Source organism: Sebastes umbrosus, chromosome 11, assembly GCF_015220745.1.
Source record: "Sebastes umbrosus isolate fSebUmb1 chromosome 11, fSebUmb1.pri, whole genome shotgun sequence".
Classification (NCBI taxonomy): Eukaryota; Metazoa; Chordata; class Actinopteri; order Perciformes; family Sebastidae; genus Sebastes; species Sebastes umbrosus.
The window spans coordinates 8,530,847-8,555,267 of NC_051279.1; the positions used below are offsets into that span (position 1 = coordinate 8,530,847).

At 39.7% G+C, this 24,421-nt stretch overlaps 1 protein-coding gene across 6 annotated transcripts in view; it reads right to left on the reverse strand.

The window, feature by feature from the left end:
• sema6e (sema domain, transmembrane domain (TM), and cytoplasmic domain, (semaphorin) 6E) overlaps nucleotides 1-24,421 on the reverse strand; it is a 188,199-nt gene that overhangs the window by 60,572 nt on the left and 103,206 nt on the right. For 5 of the 6 annotated variants that reach the window (XM_037784068.1, XM_037784072.1, XM_037784071.1 and 2 more), the window contains 5 exons: nucleotides 18,148-18,348; nucleotides 11,946-12,060; nucleotides 10,187-10,244; nucleotides 5,389-5,445; nucleotides 4,890-4,991 (listed from right to left, as the gene is read on the reverse strand). In XM_037784068.1, coding sequence (XP_037639996.1) covers nucleotides 4,890-4,991; nucleotides 5,389-5,445; nucleotides 10,187-10,244; nucleotides 11,946-12,060; nucleotides 18,148-18,289 — 474 coding nt within the window. In that variant the 5' untranslated portion in view covers nucleotides 18,290-18,348. Of the gene's footprint in view, nucleotides 1-4,889; nucleotides 4,992-5,388; nucleotides 5,446-10,186; nucleotides 10,245-11,945; nucleotides 12,061-12,568; nucleotides 12,580-18,147; nucleotides 18,349-24,421 lie in introns of those variants that run through there. The other variant, XM_037784073.1, reaches the window with a different exon arrangement.

Below are 24,421 nucleotides of genomic sequence, written 5' to 3' on the forward strand. Positions count from 1 at the left end.
TTGTCACGTAACTTCTGTACTTAAGTAACACCACTTGGGTGGTTATTTTAATCTAAACGTTGATTTATTTGTCACGAGACAAACTTAAATAGCGCCACTCCCGTAGTGATTTTAACCCAAACCTCAATCTTTTTCTAAACGTAACCAAGTAGTTTTGTTGCCTAAACATAGCAGGAGCTTGCACAGGCGCACTGATCGCTTGTGTTGCTGGATATTTGTAGGGACAAAATAACAAAATAACTTTTCTTAAGATATCATACAAACTGTTGTATGAGGATATGTTGCATTACTTGCTGCATCAAAGTTGAGTTAGAATTGGTAAGAAGTGCCTTTTACCAAAAACATGAATAAAATCACACAAGTGAAGAAGAAAGTGGCAAAAGACTAAGTGCTTTAAATGCCAGTTTGGCTTTCACAACCGGAAACAGATACACGAGGAAAAGCAAGAAAGAGACATGTGACCTAGAGAACACATGGCAGCAGGGAACTCACTCATAAATGTTTGAATCATTTGATCAGTGGGAAACGTAAAGTCAAAATCTATAATGATTTTCAGTCATAGTAGTCACTCTTTTTATGTCGGCTCTTTTCTTTGACAAATATCTAGAAGATAATATATATTTTTGGATAACCGACAAGGTTCACAAGGGGCTAATTGTATTCTGCAACAAACCAGAGAACCTCTTTATTAAGTAAGGACTATGGGTTTTCTCCAAAATAAACTCCAGTAATGTGATCTTGATCATCAAAGAGGTAAGAAATCAAGAAATACTTCCAAGTGATGGATGAATATTATAAGCAGGATTGCGACCATAGAAACAGAGATAAACATGGTTAAGAGTATCATTCAGTCTCTAATCAGTAATCAGATGAATGCTGTTAAAATTAAATTAAATTCTGATTAGAAAGCCACAGTATTGACCAGACTTCTCGCCTGCAGAGTGACATGATTTGAAGTGAAACAGCAGTTTGTTCATCACAAAAAGAACAGAGCTCAGAAGTCAGAGAGAACTGAGGATTCAACAAAGCTGTGTAGTGACTGCAGGATCGTTACCCCAACAGGGGAAAGATGACGACAGATGGATTTGACGCTTCAAGGTTTTGCTGTATCGCAAACGCATGTTGAAGGCAGCCTCTCTGTTGTCTACAGACCAGCTGTCTCAGCAGTCTGGTCGGTGAAGCTGCATGTTCATGGTTGGGCATCCATTCATGTCTTTGACCAACAAACAACACAGAGGCCTCTCACTCAACCCCCTCTTGTCCTCCACAGAGTCCCAGAGACAGATTCCTTGATATGATTTACACTTCCTCCCTCTCCCCCCAGCTGCCTGGATAGTCATCTCTTGCACTTTTTTTCCAAGCTAGGGAAAAAGACAAGGGAAGTGGGGGGAGAACACAGCTGGGGGGTTGCCTAGAGAACGAATCTGTGGAGGTGTTTTGTGTAAATCAGTCGCTCTGTGGCAGGGAGATGATGATGTAGGTCGGTATGCAGTTCTTTAAACATTTAACATCAATCTTACTCCTGTGTATTAACCTTTGGACATAGTCTATAGCTGAGCGATGAGACTCTGCAGGTCCTCCATGACAACTGAGACATCATTTGATCCTGGAAAAATATTTTATCAGTCTAGGGAGATGCTGTACTGTATTTAGTTCATAAGCCCACAGACTATACTGGGCAATAATTCAATGATCAAATATTCATTTTTGGTTGAATTGACCATTCGCTAAACCCTTCCTCCAAACAGTGATTGTCCAATCATATCTTAGCAGCCAACAAGTTACAACTAGAATTACCGACCTGTCAATCACAAGGTAACCACGCCCTAAAGCATACCCTGCTTTATGGTCTATTTGACTCTAAATGGGACCATCATTTACTAAATGAACATCATGCTGTATTGAAGAAGACTTGAAACTAGCGATTGAGAACATAAACTCATGCTTACAATGTTTACTGAGGTAATAAATCAAATGAGAAGTAGGGTCATTTTCTCATAACACTTTCACAATGGCTTCACTTCTCAGAGATATCGTGGTCACGAGAATGGGACATACATGAGGTCACAGTGACATTTGACCACCAAAATCTAATCAGTTCATTCTTGAGTTCAAGTGGACGTTTCTGCCAAAATTTGAAGAAATTCCCTCAAGGCGTTCCTAATGTATCATGCTCTAGAGAAGGGGACGGACGGATGGACAACTCAAAAACATGAATAAAAAGTCCCACTCAGTGTATTTGATGTTATTTGTTCACTTTTGTTTTAATTTGTTTTAATTTGTTCACTTTTGTTTTAAATTGTTTTTAAATGTCACTTCATTTTAGATTGCATTCATTTTCTTTGTTCTTATATTAGAATTTTCTGTATTAATTTTTCATCTTTTGCATATTTAATTACTTCCATTTGTAATAAATGTGCTTTAAACGTAATTGTATTATTGTTATTGATGGTAGTAAAGATATAGCATGCAAAACTTTCCATTAGTTCCAGTTGCCAAAAACAAAACTCACATTACATCACAGGTTCAGAGGTCATCTCTGTATTGAGTACCAACAATACAAAATGACATAACATCTACACTATTGCCTTTTTATTTTGCTATCCACATGCTTGCGTTAATCCCTTTTCACTGTGTGTAAACCTTTAAATGAGTCCGTTCACCCCCCCCCCCCGGCTCCTTGATATAAACCACTCTGTTAGTTCACAGGTCAGCGCACTGGAAAAAAAATCCAGTGAAATGTAAAAGTCTTGAGTTATTCAGCTCCCTGTTGGATTTCAGTCTCTCCCACACTGTTAGATTTACAGTCTGTGCTGTAGGACGTGTACTCCCTGCTCCTCTAATGGCCTGCTGTGAATCACAGTCCAAACCCGTGATGTCACCTCTGAGGCTCCACCACAATGTCATGTTGGGTTTTTTATTCAACAGAGCTCAAACTGTAACGCTTGATTTTGCATCCTAAATTCTTTTTTTTATATATGTGTCTTTTCTAAAGTATAATGTCTCCACTCAGGCAGCAGCTCTCAACGCTGTTATTTATCACCGGAGCTTTGGAATAACCATAGAGACGAGGAGCAGCAGCTGAGAGCCTCGTCTACTGCCTGTCTGTTGACCGTGCTCTCTCTTCTCTTTCTTCCCTCTCATTTCATCTCTTTGTTGTTTCAGAGCTGGGAAAGAAGCTGTCGCATTATTGCGTTCATCAGCACATCTTGTGTTCTGTCAACAGATTGCTCCATCTCCGCCTTGTTGAGCCAACATATCATTCCACCAACATTAAGCGTTTGAAGTCACCTGGCCATGTGAAACACAAATATGGCACCATTCACAGCGAACAGTATATCCCATCTGCTACCGGGTGTCTCGTCCACCTTCTGACATGTACCTTTTCATGCATTTAATAATTTTCCAGTTATTTTCACATGTGCGGCTGCAGTTTGACCTGACAGCTGTTTGTTGCATCATCATTGAAAACACATATTGAAGTGCCGGCTGACAGACGACTTCTACGGCTAACAGATGCTGCACTCAACCTGGTATGACCATGTCTTTGTAGCAGTCTTTGTGTAGGTGTTATTTCACAGTAAATGTCCTTTTTCACAGCGGTGTTATCATGATGTTCTCTATTTTCTGGGCTCTGGTAGCCTTACAGATGTACTGTATCTGTATCAGTATATTGGTATGTGTGAAAAACAAAATTGCAGTGCTGTAATAGTGTTTTATAATGCCGTTTTATATCATGTTTATGTTTTTATTTGTGTTTTTATTTATGCCTCTATATAAATTAAAGGCGCTTTGACAAGCCATAATTTGTTTGTTAGTCTGAATCAAAGTGAAATTGATACTTTTTTCTATTTAGTCTGGTTCAGTTTCACAGTGCACAAATTAAAGCAGACCTAATAATTTTCGTTTCGACAGCTGCCACTGTGATGCAGGGAATCGTGGACTTTGATATATTGCGGTTGAAGTGTTTCCACTTTGACTCGGCACTGATCTACTGTGTGCACAAATCCCTTCTCCTCCAGTTTATCTCGAATGACTTTATAAATGTCACTGTTTTTGTGGACTTTATTCAGTATATTCTGTATGCTCTCTTCGGCCCAGATGTCGAGCAAACATCAGTCACTCCCTCGCCTGCATTTTAATTTGCTTGGAAACGACAGACCACCTCTCACAAGGCGGTCTCGGACCGGCTGTTTTGGTCCGCGCCAGAGTACGATTACTGTGTTCACGACCGTCCAAACAAACCGCACCACAGTTTGATTAAAACGGACTAAATGTTGGCTTGTTAAAGCACCCTAAAACTATTTTAAAGTGCAGTTTATTGTTAAAAAAATATTATAATATTATGCTATTAATGTTATCTTTTGTAAAGTTTATTATTCAACTGTAAAATATCCACCCTTTTTATTAAACAACTTTATAAGCATCTTCGCCAATAAATGTGTGTGCATGTGTCTATGTGTATAAAAACAAATATTTCGTAATTAAATCTGATTTTTGTTATTCTCAAATAAAAAAATGTGGACCTAATATTCCATAACCACTCCGGTTCTACTGTCTCTCTGTCTGTAGGTTGCATGTGTCCCAGTCTGAATGTGTAACACTGACTTCACTTTTCACTGATGTATAAAACATCTGTTCTGTGTGAGCCTTTGTGATCTTGTGTGTGTTTATGACATGATATCTTTGATGATGTCACTTTCACAAAAAAGCCAGCGTGGCACTAATGAGATACAAGTTTAGTTTCACGGTTTCATTTCCATGAGCTACTTAAATAATGGGGTTCAACTGCAACAGCAATCAAGGACATAGAACCAAACACATCTCATAGCAGCTGTACTGTAACCTGATGTCTTATCTGGAATTGAGGCAGCAGTACAGTATCTTACCTTATAGTTACGGCAGGTGGGGTTGAAGGCGTTGGTGCCGCAGGCGAAAAGCGTCTCGTCATTACGTGGCACCAGCACTTTGATGTAGTTGTAACATTCGTCCTGTCAGGTGGAAAACACAGCTTGATATTATCGTGCATCAGGGACCAGGTCCATGTTGGCTACCGGCACGCCAACGACAGAAAGAATCAAAGCAGGACTTGCGGCATTTAACTGGCTGACGCACACACACACAACCTTCTCTCTGTTTTACAGTCATTATCGTAACACCCAGGCTGATTTTTATAGTTTCACTGTAGTTCTGGGGTGGGACATGCTATGTCAAAAACCCCCCAGTCTGTCGTCTCCTGATGGATGCGCCGCCGATTCTGATAAGCCACCTGCACACCGTTGCTTATTACAAATCTTCACTGTGCAGGAAACGGAGGCAAAGGAAGAGAGCAAAAGGAGTTGAGACATAAAAGCGAAAAACAGAGAGAAAGAGGAAGATGATACTCACGCTGTTTTTCCCTCTCACAGTGCACTTCTCCACATCCTTCGTCTTCCAAGTCAGTTTCTGAAAAATGAACAGACAGCCAACTGTCAGCTCAAAGACAAGCTGTTTCTCACCATCCCAGCTTTTGTTGCTCCCAATCGTTCAAGTGCTATTACGAGACAGCTGTGATGAAAATCTCATTAACTTCAATAAAGTGTCGTGAAAAAACAAACAAACAGATAAATATCAGGGATGCCTGCGCAGCTCGTCAGCGGGCAGCTAAACACGGTGGCGCCTCAGTGATATAAGATCTGCAAAATAAGTCTGGATCTGTGAGAACACACGTAATGAAATCAAAGCATGTTTGCATCGCTGCACTGTCTATATGAGGAGCATTTAGCCCCAATTAACCTACTGGCCAAAAGCTCTGCTCTTAGTCTTCACACACACACACTTCCTGTATCAGCGCTGGTCATCCAGTGGGCTGTTATGGAAAAAGATCCATCAACTTGTTAACAAGCTCTGCCTGGTTGAAGGTTTAATACTCTCCCTTCAATTGTCAGATAATTTACTGACCCAAATTTTCTCAGGGCTCATAAATAGCACAGAGGATGCTGGTGGTTGTGTACACTCCTGCTTCAGCTCCGAGTCTTTCTTTTGTCAACAGCTCCTGACAGTATTTGAGCAGACAGGAAGCTTGACGTCTCACTCAGTAACAGATCAACACTCGGGTATAAGCAGTAGCAGTGCAGCGCGACTGGGATCTGCTCTTTGTCTTTTTGTCTGCAGTCTGAGCTTGAGGCTACTCTTCCTCCGATATTTCAGACTAGGTTTTAATACCAATTGTAAGTCCAACAGGTCTCTGTTTCAGACACTTTTGAATGCAGACTCTGCTTTCTCCTGAACAAATAAAAGTTTCAACTATAGCTGTAAACTTTTCTTCAGATGGTCCATCTTATATTTCCTCACAAGCCCAATAATCATTTAAAATGTGTAAAAACTAAGGCTGTCAAAGTTAATGTGATAATGACGCATTAACGCAACTTGCGATTTTTAGCTTGTAGCAGTTTAAAGCTAGAATCCATTGGTACCAAACATGTCATACTAGCTTGTCGCAAAGGAGGTTAAATAACGCTCCAAACTTATGCTAAATTTTGGCGACAAAAAACTGGCATAGCCATTTTCAAAGTGGTCCCTTGACCTCTGACCTCAAGATATGTAAATGAAAATGGGTTTTATGGGTACCCACGAGTCTCCCCTTTACAGACATGCCTACTTTATGATAATCACATGCAGTTTTGGGGCAAGTCATAGTCAAGTCAGCACACTGACACACTGACAGCTGTTGTTGCCTGTTGGGCTGGAGTTTGCCATGTTATGATTTGAGCATATTTGTTATGCTAAATGCAGTACCTGTGAGGGTTTCTGGACAATATTTGTCATTTTCTTGTGTTGTTAACTGATTTCCTATAATAAATATAGACATATATTTGCATAAAGCAAGCATATTTGCCCCCTCCCAAGAGTATTAAATACTTGATGAATCTCCCTTTAAAGTACATTTTGAAAAGATGAAAAAAATGTGCAATTAATCACAATTAACTATGGACAATCATGTTTTAATTGATTGACAACCCTAACAATAAGAGGTAATTATCCTCAGATATTTATACATATGCATATTTTTTAATCACTTTGACATTGAGTCTGTAGACGATCTTTGCACAGTGTTTGATATGAATGAACATGAGATGTTTTATTACTCTGAATGAATACCTTTATATCTTGTTTATTTTACAGTATGTTCTTGTGTCCACACCAAATGAAAGAGAAAATTGAACTAAAAAAAAGATAAAACAATGTTCTAAGCCTTAGATGCTGAAAGGTATTGCACTTAACTGGAGGGGATTGTACATTTATTTTTTTTTGGTCTGTGTAGGTCTTAAATCCATCTCAAGGTTTCCTCGACTACAACATCGCAACAACAGCCACCGTGTGGTTTAATACATCTTGATGCCTTATTGGAGCCGAGGGGTCACTCCTCTTGGACCACAAGCCCCTGAAAAACAATTTGTCCCACCGGGCGCCTCGTTTTCTTGTTCTCACGGCTGGTTTTCCATTTTATCGGAAACCTTTCAGTCCAGCAGTCAAATCGGACAGAAATTACTTAGAAAAGGTGAATGCAATCTAGCTGGGTACAAAGGAAAACTAGCACTTGATGAAGATGAGACACGCATCTGAATTGTAAAGGGCTTCCTGCTTTAGACCACTTTGAACCAACATTGTTTGTTTCCACTGCATACAGTCATCATGAATACATTAAAGGATAAGACCGGCAGTATTCTATATTTTGTTTTATCATCAACAAATCCATTGAAATTGCTAAAACCACCAAAGCATTAGTCATTCTATCAATATTTCTGACTTTATTGATTATTTTGTATTTTGCCCAAAGCCTATTGGCTCTTTCTGCAGATATGAAAATAGGTCTTAAACATATAGTTTCATTTCATACAAAGGCTCAGTATTCTAACTAAAATGGAAGGAGTCTCTGTCTGTCTGTATGTTTTGTCCTTTAACTTCACACTTGGCCGGTGTATTGCTGAGGACCCAAGGAAGCGTTGAGTGTGAGGTTGTTCGGATGAGCGATTCTCGAGAAAGCTACAGGCAGGAATTCCGGAGGCAGAGCAATCGGTCCGTTACTAACAGGCATGTTTTGAACGGGCACTGCACTTGTTTCCTAAAACAACTGCGCATTGTGGTTTTGGTAAAACACACAAGACAATCTATCCACAATATCAATAAGCTCAGTCAGAATAGTGAGGACTAACATATCAATCATTTTCTGAGCAGTATATACGACTCATTGTCGTGTCTGATTTTAAAGCCAGCTCTCTGCCCTCCAGGCCCGCGCACGGAACATCTCCGCCGCGACTTTGTGAAGATCTGACACGATTCAGCAGGAGTCAGCATTATGGTAATGGACCCTGCCTTGTCCACGCTCGATTTGGTTTACTAATAATTACTTATGGCCACCCAAGCCCGGGGAGATCAGCGAAGGGGAGAATGTGAAAGAGTACCCGGTGTGAAAAATGAAGAGCTGGTTTAAAAAATGATCCAGAGTGAAGGAATGGATCTGCGATGAAGAGGACACACCATTTTCTGGTGATATGAGTCAGTCAGAGGAGAGTACGAAGCAGAAAGTGGGTACAGTCTTCAATAATTTTCCACTCAGTTCCTGCTGTCACCCTGGAGCGGCGGAGGTTTTGGTAAATGGCGAAAAAAATGCATCATATAAAAACACTCAATATCGAAAGTTCTCATATAACATAACTGAAAAAAGATAAGCTGACGTGGTGCTGTTCAAAAGTTCCCATGTCTTTGTGCCACAGTCTACACCCAAATCAATAGTTTAGATCTCTCTGACATGGAGTGGTGGCCTTATCAGAATGAATAGCCGTGTTTAGCGCTAATCTAAATACAACCAAGCAAAAGTCCCGGCCTCGGAGGGCTTTTATTTAAGTGCAATCATGTTTGACAAATGAGATTCAGATAGGAAGGAGCATGGCACTTCAAAAGCCACAAGAGCCCCGCTCCACTTGTATTGAATATATGTCTGAAGAGAGATTGCTTAATACTTGAATGAAAAGGCAGGCAAGGGTAGAAAGGAAAATAATGAGATACAAACATTACAAGAGATTTTTCCCGTAAAAACACACAGAGTTGTTCGGAAAAAACAAGAACTAGTCGTAAGAGCACTGCAATGCATCACAATCTTCCCGTAGTACAGGTTGAGGTCTAACTATCATCGGAAATATCTCTATTGACCAGCAAAACCCCACGTTCAGTCATCTTGCATGTTAAATGACCACAGAATCCTTAAATAGGGTTGGGCGATTGGACGATCGCCGGTTGTTGTTTTTTTTGGGTGCTCATTCTGTTTTACTAATTTAATGGTCTGCCTCTGAAGAACGAGAGCCGCTCATCCGCTGAGAGAGAGAAACAGTGTGTATAGCCGGCAAATTTTCACATCTCACTCGTTTATTTTGACCAAACCAGAGTGGGTGATGTGTTGGTTTTGGTGAGCTTTATTTTGTTTCTGTTTGAAGGAAGTGGGTTTTACAATGCTACACTGCTAGAACTGCTGATCTCCCAGCTGAAACTACTGGACTGACGGTGGCCGGTTGGAACATTTTTACATATCGCCCAAACCTATCCTAAAACCTAATTAAACATACATTGCAGAAAAATTTCAAGTAAAGGTCTTAGCACATGAATCCATATTTTTCGTATGTGTTTTTTTTATCCGGTGGCTCTGAGTGGTCAAACAACCCTCTTGCAAAAAACACAGAAAATCAAACCTGTTCCGAAAACTTAAATGATGGACGAAAGTTTCGAGTTGGTGTGTGAACCTGATTGATACAACGTGAGGTCGTATTTATTTTTAAACGTGCAACAATATCGAAAGAAAAAATAGGGACTTGGTGGGCGAAGAACTTCATGCTGGGTAATTCAAAATCTATTGGTTACTCACAGATTATTAGTATTACTCTTGAAGGATCAAGAGGTATCAAACAACCCCTAAATGTCAGAGTGTTAGAGGAAGAATTCATCTTGAATGTGAGTTTTGGCATCGAGGAAATCAACAGACCATAGTCCAGTTTAGAAACAGATGGCATCTACAAACTACGCATTAAATCATTTTCAGTAAATACAGTACATGGATATCAACTCTAACACATGTGAATAAAGGTTATATGTTGGATATTGAAACAGAAGTGACTCTGAAAGGCAACACCAGTCTGTGGACAGACTTTCCTACCTGCTGTGGGATTATCTGCTCAGATGAAGTGGCAAGATTGATGGCAAACACGTGGTCCCTGCAAGACATAGAGAGACATGACATTATTGTTAGTGGGGCCATCTCCACATGCTTTTTGCCAGACCTTGAAGCTTTTTTGAATGCAAAGCTCCATAAAGGCCCAGACACACCAACCTGACATCAAAGAACTTGCGGCGATGAAGGCCGACTGAAAAGGTCTCCGACACGGGCCGACTAGAGCCGACTAGAGCCGACAATGCGGGACACACCGCAACTAGGCCGACAGACACTCACCAACGGCCCCAAAATGGTCGACAACCGACCGTCAGCTTAGTGTGTCAGGGCTTTAAGCCTCTGATCCAAACATTTCACCAAAACCTGGACAGATCGAAGCTGTTTTAACAACAGAAGGTAGATTTATTGGCTTTTCAACTTCAGAAAAAGTTTTCCCATCACCAAAAGTTTCCCCAACTGTCGACACAACCCATACGAATCACTTTGTGAAGTGTGGCATGCACTTTGTTGTATGCAGCTGTGGAAAATATTAAGTCCACTTAGGTACATTAGGAATCACTCTACCTTTTCAGAAGGGGTTCTTGGCAGCGAGAGCACTGCAGTCTGAGACTGAGCCAAGAAACTGTAGCAGAATTTATTTTGCACAATGGAAATTAGGTAGGGGAGGTGCAACCTCGTACTTTTTAGAAAATTAACCTACGACATCTTGATTGAGAGGTGAGCAGTTAGGCCGAGAAATGCACTAGAAACACTTTGGACGTGCTGCCTGGGTTAGCTTACAAAGTAATTCAAGTTTGGGTACATTCAAGTCTGGCTCACAACAGGATAACAAGCATTTTTTTTTTCCAGGAAAGCCAGAATTTACTATTGAACCTGTTGAGGAAGTTTTAAATTTATGAATTACTCTGAAATTATGTGATTGCGTTTTCTAATGATCTTTACTATTGACATTATGTTGTCTATTGCTGACTTCTTTTTACCTGCCTGCCTCCCTGTTGCACATTTTCTCCCTCACGTCCCTTTCGAAAGCCCATTTGCCTCTTGCCCAGCCATCAGTGGAAATGAGAACTGAATTGACTTCATGCTTAATTGACTTTACTGGTTAAATAAAGATGAAACAAACAACTAAATCCATTGTTTTATATAATCAAATGGATACTTCAGGGTCTAACGATGCTATGCAAGAAAGGTTTTGGGCTCTGGTAACTCGTGATCATAATTTTTCACATTAAAGCTAGGGTTGGTAATCATGAGAAACTGGCGCCTGAAGCCTTTGTGCAACAATGCATATGTATTCACATTTGGATTGGTTATTGGTGTTAATGGGGCTGATCTATTAAATTCAATTTTACATACTGGAATTTACATTCCTGTTTAAGTTGTGACCAATTTGTTGCTGCATTAAAAAGGTTTACACTTGATTTGTTAATTCCTGTTAATTTTGAAGATGTTCTATCAAGTTGCTAGTGAACGATTTATTATTTTAATAATAAAAAAATCAAAAAAATCCATTGGTCACATTTTGTTTTACAAAGTTAGGAAAACAATATTTAAGTCAAGCCTGATGTTGCCTCACACATAAAAGAATGATTCCAGACACTTCCACACAGTGAGGCATAAAGCTTATTAATTAAACACTCGATACCGAGTACCGATCTGAGCCCAGGTATCGCTATCGGGACTGAAAAAGTCGGATCGGTGCATCCTTGAATGTTAAACTAGCAGGTGAGTGGTGGTGACTGACCGGGCAGCGATGTAGAGCATGCGGTTGATCCTCAGCATCCTCTGGAAGTCCAGGCCCAGGCGGACGGTGTCATTGTCCGACATGAGTCCCTGGAAGCTGGGATAGAGGTAGGAGGCTGTGTGGGAAAAGAAATGGAGAGAAAAAGAAAATGTTCAAGTACTCATAACAACAAAAGACACTAGCTAACTAGCTAAACTTCACAGCAGAGATTCGAAAACACAAGACTAGCATATTGCATCCCTTTAAGGTCTTGTTAAAAACTTTTTTTAATTATTTTTCAAAACTGGGAAAGAACTTCCATCCAATGAGAAATAATATTTGGGAACTGTTCACCCCGGCTTCAGATTTGCAAAGAGATAGACGCACAACAATGGCTCGGCATTTATCCATAACTAATCGGCAGCTTAGAAAAATATAACACCTTTACAGTTTAAGAAACACTGAACCAGGGTTATGATTTGTCATATTGTGCTGAAAATCCTGAGTACACACTGTATGCTAATGTGCACTTGTGTAGGTGGATGAGCAGGGAAGAAAATAGCATCCAAAGTTGCAAATTAGCTGGTCGTGTCAAAGAAGTCAGTCTGATTTAAATAAACGGCTCCTGGTAAGCACTTCTTAACGGACACGTCTGGGGACAGTGCCAAGTCAGGACGAGGAAACAAATCAAAACCACTTCAGTGCAAAAACCTGTCTGTCTGGTCAACCCACATTTAAATAGCACTCATCTCTCTCTGAGGTCGTTGAATTTCAACTTGGGGTTGTCATGAATTAAATCCCTTCATCGCCCTGAAAAAACATAAAATAAATGTAAAATAATATCTGTTACTGCAGGCGACACACCGAGTATACGAGTCTCATGCATAAAAAAAAGATGTGTGTGTGCAGCAACATAAAAACCGAGATAAGATGAACAGGGAAGTTGTGCAAAGAGAAAGAAAACGATATACAGTAACTCTACGTTGCACTACGGCTGATTTTCATTTCCCCCTCTTCTTCTACTGCTTTTTAATTTCATCTTGCCCTTTTCTACTCCAGCAGACTAACTCAGTGGAAGGAAATATTCATTTAAACAATGGGAGACTGTGTCCAGTGCTTGAATAAAAGAATGACAGCCAGTCAGTAGATGCCTTGCAAATGTTCGGAAAAAAAAAAAGGATGCTCCAGGCAGAAATAAAATTAGCCTGCTCAATACTGACACCATGCTGCTTACCACATCACAGAGACTTCCTTCCTGTTTTCTTAACCAAGATTCAGCTCTAGGCCACGGCGCTCTGGATCTATAGAGTACTGTATTAAGTGCCCTCCAGCCTCCCATCTGACCTGGGCTGCTGCTGAATTAGCAATCCCCGCCAGAAATACACCACAATCGGAAATTAGTCTCTCTACAGGGAGCCGTATGTTCCCCTAACCGCTAGTCTCGAATCGACTGTTTAAAGATTTAAACGCCTAATGCCTGGCTGAGCGCTGGACTGTGCTGTGCTGTCTGGTGAAGAGACTCCGAGTGGCTCACCGGCCCGCCCCGCTATCCTCCCCCTGGCAAATGAGGATTTTCTAATTACTCTTCAGCACTTTCACATCCTCTAATGCTTTGGTGGGAGGGTGGGGGGGGGGCGCTGCTCAGGGCCAAATCCAGGAGCAGGTGATGGTGCCCACAGTTCTTTAAGATCACTGCCTCTGGAAGCAGCACATGTATGATGCTGGCCAAATGCTGAATCAAACCACAATCCTGCATCCGTAGGCTGCATTCACACCGCCATCGGCACTGCAATGCAACCCTCAACCTCACTCAGTACAGCAGGAACTGAAGCTGTCAAGCATGATTCCTCTAGGAGATTTTAAAACTACTTTTAAGAAATCTGGAGAGTGTCCGTTGGGGTTTGCTCTTGTGCAGTTTTAAACTAACTCTTTGGCACTCACCACTTTTATGATTTGTGTTCTATCTTGTCTTTGTATGAATGTCCTGTCTGTCGGTAGAATTGGGCCTCACGCAGCAACATTCTCTTCAATTTCTCTTAATTTAATAAATGTATAAGTGAAGGTTAAATAAAATAAAATAAATCAATACGTAACTACTTTGATAATGAATTAATCATTTTTCAAGAAAAAAACAAAACACAAAATGTTTCTTGTCTTAAATTATAGTAAACTGAATATATTTTGGAAGACTCTTGGTGACATCATCTTGGATTCCAGGAAAATGTGATGGGCAATTTTTAAAATCAAGAAAATTATCGGATGATTAAGCCATAATGAAAATAAATAGTTGCAGAAATGTATCCAATGTCATCCAGCAATTTGTTGGCCAATATGTGCAAAATCATATTGTGAAGATTTATCCAGCAATGGTCCAGATAGAAATTAAATGATTATTATTATTAGTATTATTATTAATAATAATACTACTACTACTACTACTACTAATAATAATAATAGTAATAATCATCATAAAATAAAATAAAAAAACAATAAAATAGAATCATAGAGATACAAAATAGGATAATTTTATTTTTTATCATTATTTTGTATTATTATTAATAAAAACAAGTTGATAATGGTAAAAACAATTTTAAGATATAAAACAATTAGTATGAGAAATATTAAATAATAGCAATGATGTTAGAAAAATGTGGAATTAATTAAAAGCAAGATTGTAAAAATAAGTGTTGAGCTTTTCCTTAAAGTTATCAACAGAAGTTGCTTGTCTTATTTGTGATGGGAGTACCACCTTGATACATTTCCAGAGTAGTAACGATACATTCCTTTCTCATAGTATTATAAAGTGTTAAAAACGTTGTATTGTGCTCTGACATCTCACAAGGTGTAAAACTATTGGATGCATTACTCAAACTGGACTTCCTGGATCATATTTCATCTCATCCCTTGAACTTAAAAAAAAAAAAAAGCTACAACAATACAGCCACTATGTGCATATGTGTTACTAATTTAAATAAGAAGCTTCTTAATAAGCAGTCTGTAAAAGGGCACAGTTAAGCTAAATATATGAAAAGGGTATAACCCTTTTCATATATTTATAATGGCATGGCTCCAAAAAGTGGAATTAATTCACCATTCAAAAGCAATTAGTTACTTTCAATTACCACGTTGCAGATGAGATGGACCATCATGTGTTAAAGACCTACCTAAAGAATCTCAGTGTTGGTGTCAGTGGAAAGTTTTAGTGTCCTATATAAAGGTTTAAATCAAAAGTTCATGTTGAGTGAAATTGTCTGATACAATTCTTACGTGTGACAAAAAACTTATAATATACTTTATAACTTTGCCCTCCACGTCGCACAGTTTGACATCAATCATCAGAACATGGTTTATGAAGCATATGCATCCAGCTGAGAATTAAATTCTGGGGGAAAAGAGTGAATTTAAAGGAATAATTCATCCACAAAATACCCATTTATATATATCAATGACTCACCCTGTGTTACCTTGAGTTCTTGAAGAAAACTTAGTTTTTCCTCTCATGCCTCTCGGGCAAACGGAAAATGCAAAAACTGAGAAAAGTCTTGATGAATTGAAGTGAACGGGGACCGCGTTTAACAACAGCAAAACTATATCACTCATGGACGAGTAGCGTGCCTGCTCAAGCGTGAGACTGTTTATGCCGAAGTGTTTTTGGTGTTTTGGCGGATGTTTTGATATAGTTTTGCTGTTGTTGAACCTGGCCTCCATTTACTTCAATCAAAACCGCTTTTTTCTTCAAGAATTCAAGGCAACAAAGGGGGAGTAATTGATACACAAATGATCATTTTGTGGGTGAAGTATTCCTTTAAAGGCCCCATATTATGCTCATTTTCCGGTTCACACTGATATTTTGTGTTTCTACTAGAACATGTTTACATGCTTTAATGTTAAAAAAAAACTTTATTTTCCTCATACTGTCGACCTGAATATACCTGTATTTACCCTCTTGTCTGAAACGCTCCGTTTTAGCGCATTTTGACGGAATTGCAACAGAATTGCATTAACATTGCTAGTCAACAGCTTGGGTCCATGTGTACTTCCTGTCAGCTGATGACATTCACATTCACTGCAACCAGGAATAAACTGGGACACATTTAGAATGTTTTACGTTGTGAAAATTGTGTCAAGGATTTAAATATTGTATATTCGTGACATCACGAATGGGCAGAAATCCTAATGGCTTGTTTCAAATGCAGAGTTTCTGAATACGGGCTGTGTGAATTTCCCTGTGGATTGAGTGTTTCGATACTTTCACAGTATTCAGATAGGATTTAAGCCTGCTTTATAATAAAAAAAACATGAAAATCTCACTTTTTTATGATATGGTACCTTTAATATATAAGATCAAATATGGCAGCAGTGTCTTCTACAAGCAGCTCCAGTATAATAAAATCTTTACTTGCCTCAAACCTACTCAGCACATAGTCTGTCACCAAAAAGACAAGAAGCTGAGGGGAGTTGTCTGTCCACTTTCTAAAAGAAGTAGTGACTCGGGTATGATTTTATAGACTTCGGCCTCATGAAGTACTACGATTCATAATGGACGTCTCGCAGAGTTGTGCGGGACCTTGTGCCACGCTGTCACCTGCTGGAACCAGAGGTGATAAATTGCTCTCATTACACCTGGGATGGAGCTCCACATATAGCACTATTAGCGCAGCTATTCCTGCTAATGGTGGCGTTACTCTCTTCCAGATAGATCAATTACAGTGTGTGGGCCATGGTCTCAGCCGCCTCTTAAATCAATTATGGGCCATTACATTTAGCAGCCAGGACCTCTTCTGTGGACCTCCCCGGTGATTGGGTGCCATTGATGGGTCCACAGGCTGGTCTGATGAAGCAGTGTCTTCAGAGTCTCACAGATGTCCAAGATCCTCAGTCAAACTCTTTATCTTAACTCTCTGTAGTCACATGTAGGAATGCACTATAATTCAACATTAGCCTTTATGGACTGTCATTGTAATTGTACTGTGATTGTTGCGTTATCGTTTCAAGTCATTTGTCCAAATTAGCAAGAAGAAAATTTAATTTGTTATTGATGTTTTTTGCTTTGCATGAGTGAAAGTGTTGTTTTGTATGTGATTTAGCTAATACATACCATAATGTGCTATATGTTAACATTTGAGGTCGTTTTCCACACCTGTAGTTTGGCCACGTAGGTGTGAAACAAGATAAACAAGAATTACGGTCTTACAGTTGTTTGCCTCCGCCAACCAGTCTAGTTGTCGTTGTCATAATTAGCATGAATTTTTGAGTTGTGGCCAAAATGTGTTTTGTGAGGCTCGTGCCATGGAACTCCCTCCAGGTGTTCCTGAGATATCTCCTTCACAAGAATTGGACAGATGTGAGGTCACAGTGACCTCCGACCACCAAAATCTAATGTGGATGTTTGTGCCAAATTTGAAGAAATTTCCTACAGGCGTTCCTGAGATTCACAAGAATTGGACAGATGGACGGACGGAACACCCTATTACATAACGCCTCTGGCCATGTCTGTCGCCAACGCCGAGCCATAAAAATTATACATTGTTGCCCTTTGAGTTCCGGTCTGTGTCGTGTTCACACTGACTCATAACAAAGAAAACAACAAGTGGAAACATAAAAGCATGTGGACTGACAGGTAACTCAGACTTCAGAAGAAAAATCTGAAACTTTTGGTCCTCTCCAGAGTTTGACTGACAGTTTTCATACCAGCCCAACGAAACCAAAGCAACAGGGCAAACACATCGGAGTTGAACTGAACTGAACCAAACAGGTTAGGAGAAAAATAATATTATTATAAATATCAATATATTAGCCCGACATCACAGTTTGTTTACTTTGGTCCAAACCAATGTGAAAAGGTTTGCTGTACATTATCTTTTGTCTTTAGTTAGTTTGGTGCAACTAAAAGTAGCAGTTATATGTCAAAATCCTTCTTCTTCTATCATAAAATGTTGCAAACAAGGTACAGTTGAGGATTGGACCTCAGCGTTGACTTAGAAAAGGCTTTTTTTTTGCATGTTGCTGGCATTGTTTCCTTTTTCACACTGAGCCAACGAATCAGAACAAAAGCAATACATATTCCAGCTGTTGACAAACCTCTGCAAACATGCCCTTAAAACACATCCACTGCTCTATAAGCCGTGTTCCCCGGTGATGATATAATGCCTTGGTGACCCTTGCTTTACTTTTACATCAACTCCTGCAACAAGGATCGCCATGGCAACACAACAGAACTTACATTCTCTGCCCACGATGCTGATTGGTTCCAGGTCCTGGGGGAACGGCGTGGCTCCCGAGGACAGCTGAGGTAAGAAGGCGGCTAAGGTGAGAGCCAGGATGGCTGGCAGGACGGGTCGAGGCGAGCCAGGCATCAGCCTCATCTTGGCGGAAGATGAGACCTCACCAGAAACACATGGCCCGCAGCAGATTCACCTCCCACCTGAAATCAGACGCAAGGTTGTCAGGGTTAGGACAGTAGGCATATCTGAGACCATGAATACATGCTGCTGGAGCTTATACTGGAAGTTGGAGTATATTACAATACCCCTAACCCTTAAACTGTATTGGGCTAATATAACAAGTGAAAACTGCAACAACTACGTGATTGAACAATGACAGCAGCGCTGCTTAAAGTTGGCAGCTAAGTTCTTATTAGCATGCAACGCCTTATGTCAATGCGGCGATGTGATTGAGTGTCCGTTGAACCGCCAAGACGTGAGAGGGCAGGTAGATGGAGTCAGAGGGAGAACCAGACACAGGGAGGCCAGGCACCTGACCACCTGGGACAACCGCCTCATTTACTGCCACCAAAGTCTTTCACAGGTGACTTGGCACAATTAAACCTTCGCTCCTCGCTCCACCCGCTCTGACACCAGGCCCTGATGACAGCATTAATTACTCAGGTTAAAGGTCTGTATATGATAGAAGGGAGACCTGTCCAAAGTATACCTAGCCTCTCACTCAATACACGCTGGAGTCGATTACAGCTCTACATGAAGGACGAACGCATAGAAAATAGGGCTGTCAATCAATTAAAATATTTAATTGTGATTAATCGCAAATTTTGTATCTGTTCAAAATGTACCTTAAAGGGAGATTTGTCAAGTATTTAATACTCTTATCAACATGGGAGTGGGGAAATATGGGCAATGGATTCCTTTGGGTTTTCTAGTTTTATATGATGCCAGTATCTTCACTCTAGCTTTAAAACTGAGCCCGCTACAACCTAATAATTGAAAATTGCGTTAATGCGCTAAAGAATTGAGTGGCTTTAAAACAAATTTGCTAGTAGTAAAAATGCAAACAAATTGAAAAAAAAAAAGTCATAGAAAGTTAAATGAAAGCTACAAAGCATTCAGACACCATATATTCCGCCAATCTAAATCTGGTATTTTAATAATGTTATTATAATAATTAATATTTTAATAATATATGACATTTTCTTTTATCTGCATCAAAACACAAAGTGCAGATATGGATAAATAACCAGGTTAATTCCATCCTAGGTCCAGTAATTTATGGGTTAAGAAAACCTTTAAAAACCTTCCTGGATCTGGACACCAACATCTGATCACCTATTTGTTGCACCACGGTCAGATCTTTCACCCAATTGTATTAAAATCTGTTTACATGTTTTCCAGATATCTTTCTAACTAGAGTTGGATGAACAAGGTCATGGCTGAACGTCGTCGATGACTGACCGTCATCGACCACGGAGCCCAACACCGTGATTGAAAGGAATGCAGAAAAACAACAAAAAACAACAATGACAGCTTATGATGCAGAGATGTTGCAACTTCATCCACCTGCACTGATTCAAGTCCCAGAATACCATTTTCAATCAATGGCTTGACAAAAGAATCCTGACACTATCTCTCCTAAAAAGAATTAAGACTAAAGTTGGCATTTAGTATGAATGTGGAAATAATTGTCAGCTCACAAAGCTGATATTGTACATACATGTTCAATAACACATCTGTTTGATATCGGAGGCTGATGGGTGGCACAGGGATTTTTCGAAACAAACTTCGTACTATGATGACCTGTGGTCACCGCCAACTTATTTAGGGCAATGTGTCCTCCACAGGAGTCCTTACGAGCCGTCCCAAATTTATGTACTGTGTCGCTTGGCAATGAGACCTGGGCCACATGGTTTTAAGTGGGAGCAGAAAATGAAGTCAATAGAGACATGAACTGTCATCAATATTGATAGTAGTCTGCTTCATTTAAATGCAGGGGAAAGAGCTGCATTTAGCAATGAGGTCAAGCGATGATCACAATGCAATAAATCGAGCGGGGGTGGGCGGGTTTCTGCTTGTGTTTACTTTGTGAGCACAGCTTGGGTGGCCTGCCTTAGGCGATATATGAAGACAATATACCTGATGGATTAGCATCATATAATATGATTTGGATGTTTTTTTCCTGCCAAGGAGGACAGCCAATTGAACAAACAGATTATGTTTTAGTGGTATCGCTGGAAGAGACAAATACACAAGAAAAATCCCTTAAAAGGTCCAAAACATTCAGGGTTGAAAGAACTTTGCTGATGCCAAAACAAAACAGCTGTTAAACGCCATGCAAGGAGTCCCAAATACAGCCACCGTAAAACATGAACAGCACACTGAGGGAGCATGAAATCCTTGTGAGGAATGAAGGCAGAGCTCATTTGTTGACAGCCGGGTACTTAGCTAAAGGAAGGCAGCCAGCAGACTGTGATGATGATGCATGCAAAACAAGACAACCACAGTGAGAAGAACAAGAGCTTATTCAAGACAACTCATACACACTGAAACTCAAGCTAACACGTCCACTACAAGCCAAGACACTCCGTGAAGACCGCGCAGTCTCTTGGTGAATATATTATTATCCTGAGCGAGCTTTACGGCATTAAAGGAACAAAGTTTATTTACGCTATGAGGAACTGCCAGCCATATCAAATTGAGGATTAAAGAATGAATTGTTCTTTCATTGCAACATTTAGAAAACTGCCATTAAGCAGCACGCTAAACTACGATGCTGTATTAGGCCCATTGTAGATACATATTAGAATAATTTTTAAAAATTTCAAATTTACAAGAATTGTTTTTTATATTTTCAAAGATTAAAGTGGTACATTTGCGAGAAAAAAAACATGTAAGAGAAAAAAGCTCAAATATTCTTTGAGATTATAAAGTCAGAAAATCTCTGAGATTAAAGTCACAAATATACGAGAAAAAAACCCGACATTTAGTCTGTCTGTGTCTGTTTAATACGGTTTAGTACTAGGGCCATTGTAGGTTAAAAAATAAAAAATTACAGAGCCAGGTGAAGGGGGTAATATTCAGAGAAAAAACTTTTATATATTATAAAATCATACATTTATGCAAAAAGAACCCTCAGAAAAATCATGTTTTTTTTCAAGGAACTGCATCACAAAAAAAATAAAATAAAAAAAAAACCAAACTATTTTTCATTTTGCAGGAATGTATGATTTTATAATCTGAGAGAATATTCAAGTTTTTTTTTTTATTTCTTCTCTGATTATGACCCCCTTCACCTGGCTCTGTACATTTTGTATTTTTGTAACCTATGGCCCTAATACGCTGTCGTACGTAACAGACACAGACAGACGTACATGTCATCACTGACACAAAAAACAACCTCCTTTGGCTGCCAGCTGCTGTAGAACCGGTTAGTCTTAACTGTCATGGCCATTGGCCATTTTCCAGATGGGAACCAGTCAAAAAGGGAGTTGTCTCAGTAAGAGTAAAGGTCCGTGGTAATGTAAAAACAAATTCAACTCCTCCAACTAAGGAGAGAAATGCTGTGTCACGATTTGATCCTTCAGAGCAACACTGGAATTATTTCCTAAATATTGACATGGTCACGCCACTTTACAGACTTATTATACAGATTTATAAGTTCATAAACTATGTTTGAGGGTTATATGGTAGTAAATAAGACCCCATAAAAACCCACAATGAATCCTGTTGCAAAAAAGTTCAATCTTGCACCTGAAGTACACTGCAGTACAGTACATTTCTGTTCCATATGTACTGTAGTTTATTAATTACACCACATGAAACATCAGACTTGCTTATAAATTAATGCAATAAGTACGTCTTAAGTAAGACATAAGTAAGTATTGAGAGTTGGCACTGAATGCTCCACCAGATTCTTTACTTACGAGTAAAGTACAGCCTACTTTAAATCATAATGTTTATTAGTTTAACACAATGTTAGTTATGTAAAGATGATATTAAAACATGACAAACATTTAATGCATATGGGAAGTTATTTTATCAGATGAAAAGGGGAGAACAAATATGTTCGTATGAAGCAAAGTAAGTATTAAAGGTATATTATATATTATATATTGAAGGTATTAAAAGGTAAAAAAAGTATGAACTTGGCATTTGTACCAAAATAAGCCATCTTATAGACACCCAGCCCGAGTTAACACAGCATTGTATGGTGCCTAACCTGTTCTGTTTTGTTATATTTTAGTGGCCTGCTGGGAAATGACTATATTCAGCAAAACCCTGACATTTAAATTAGTTTAAAAAACGTAACAATGCCCATGTTAAAGGTTAAGGCTCTGATTTGGTTCTGACACCGTCCCGAGAATACAACCGGAGTGAAATGGCTGCTCATCCCGTTTGACCTTTCCGACACAAATGGATGCAGCGGGAACACACCTGCCGTCCCTCAAGCTACCATGTTTACCTCCCATGCAAATGTGTCAACAGTGCATCTCCCCTCTGGAATTCTGAACTTTCTTAATTTAACACAAAGTCTAATCAGTTAATGACTTGGTGTGCCGTCTGAGGGGCGAGTGGACGGCTGATGAGCTGACAGCTGTCGAAAGGGAAATAAGCCACCGCTTATCTCATCTCATGTTTGCTCTCTGTGTTTTAGGCTTTGGACGGGAGGGCTCGGATCATTTTGTTTTTAATGAACTGGACTTGTTAAGCCATCTGGGAGACATTGGCAGTCGGGCCTCTTTGGAGGAAAGGGGTTTCTGGGACGCTGGCATTGCATTGATTATCTAACATTCATTTGGATTAGCCAACAGCGCCGCGTCTGCTGACTGATAAAATGTATCCACAGAGAAACTTTGGAGTCTCAAGGCCTCCAATTGCGTTAATGTAGAAATGAGACTTAAATAATAAGAGACTCTTGGTCTTTGTTGGTTGGCATGGAGGCCAGGGAGTCATTTGAGTCCGTAAACTCTAATATGCTCTGCAGTTTCTCGCTTGGCCGGAAATAACAGTCCCATAAAAAGTCACACTTAAAATCCTAAATTCCAGTTTTATCCTCAATCAACTGCAATAAACAGCATGCACCTGTCGACTCTTGGGATGTCTATTTTCTGCCAACACCTGCTGCACAAACAGTGGAGCATAATGCAGAATAACTGTCTAATATTCCCTGACCTCACCAGTGCTTCAGTGGCGGTGAGGCTAATCCACTCGCTTTTGATAGCCACAGAATAGAGGATACCTCTCACCTCGCACCTCTGTGCACTTGGATATCTCTCTGCCCCCTTGGCTGTGAAAATCTTTAAGCCCCACTATCCTCCACTCTCACATATTTGCAGTACACATTGGCCAGAATAATGAGTGAGCGTATCCCCCAGACTCCTCCATAATTTCAGACACAATTAGCCACGTTAGCCTCTGCTCTCAGCAGGCCAGTACAAAACAGCTTCATAAGCTGGGCGCTATAAAAAAACTATGAATATGTGGACCAGATGATAAGTCAAGTGCGAGCCTTTTTATAAGGTATTAAGTTTTCTAATTGTATTAAAGCAACAGAGACAGCATGAAGCAAGAGAGGCGCATAAGTAAAAAGGGACAAAAATACCTGGCTGTTGAATATACTAGAAGGGTGGTGATTAGGGATGTAAGAAAATATTGATACGCACGAGTATTGCAATATTAGGCTTTGCGATACTGTATCGATCCTCCAAAACGCTTTTATTCAACCTCTTAAAAATCTGCCGGCAAGCTGGGCTGCTATTCTGTCTTTCGGAGGTTGTAGTGGGCTCAGTCTTAAAGTGAGAGTGAAGTGAAGATACTGGCATCTTATGAAACTAGAAAACCTAAGAAATCTATTGGTGCCATGTCATACTTGCATGTCGCGAAGGAGGCAAAATAACGCTCCAAAGATAGGCTAAATTTTCGCAAGGAAAAACTGGCATGGCCATATGTGAATGAAAAAAGGGTTCAATATGGGTACTACCCATGAATCTCCCCTTTACAGACATGATCACTTTATGATAATCCCATGCAGTTTTTTGCATTTTATTTAAAAAAATGATGCGTTTGAATATTTCTGCATACTGGCGTCCCTAAACAGACTTGGAATTGCATAACTTGGGTATCACTGGAAAACTGAGACTCTTATAGATCCAATGAGACTAATTGTATTCATGTGTGATGATGTTAAGCCATTTCACATAGTGACTTTCTTTACTTAAACATACAGTATAGTGGTGTGTTCTTTATACTATACACATTATACTATGGTAA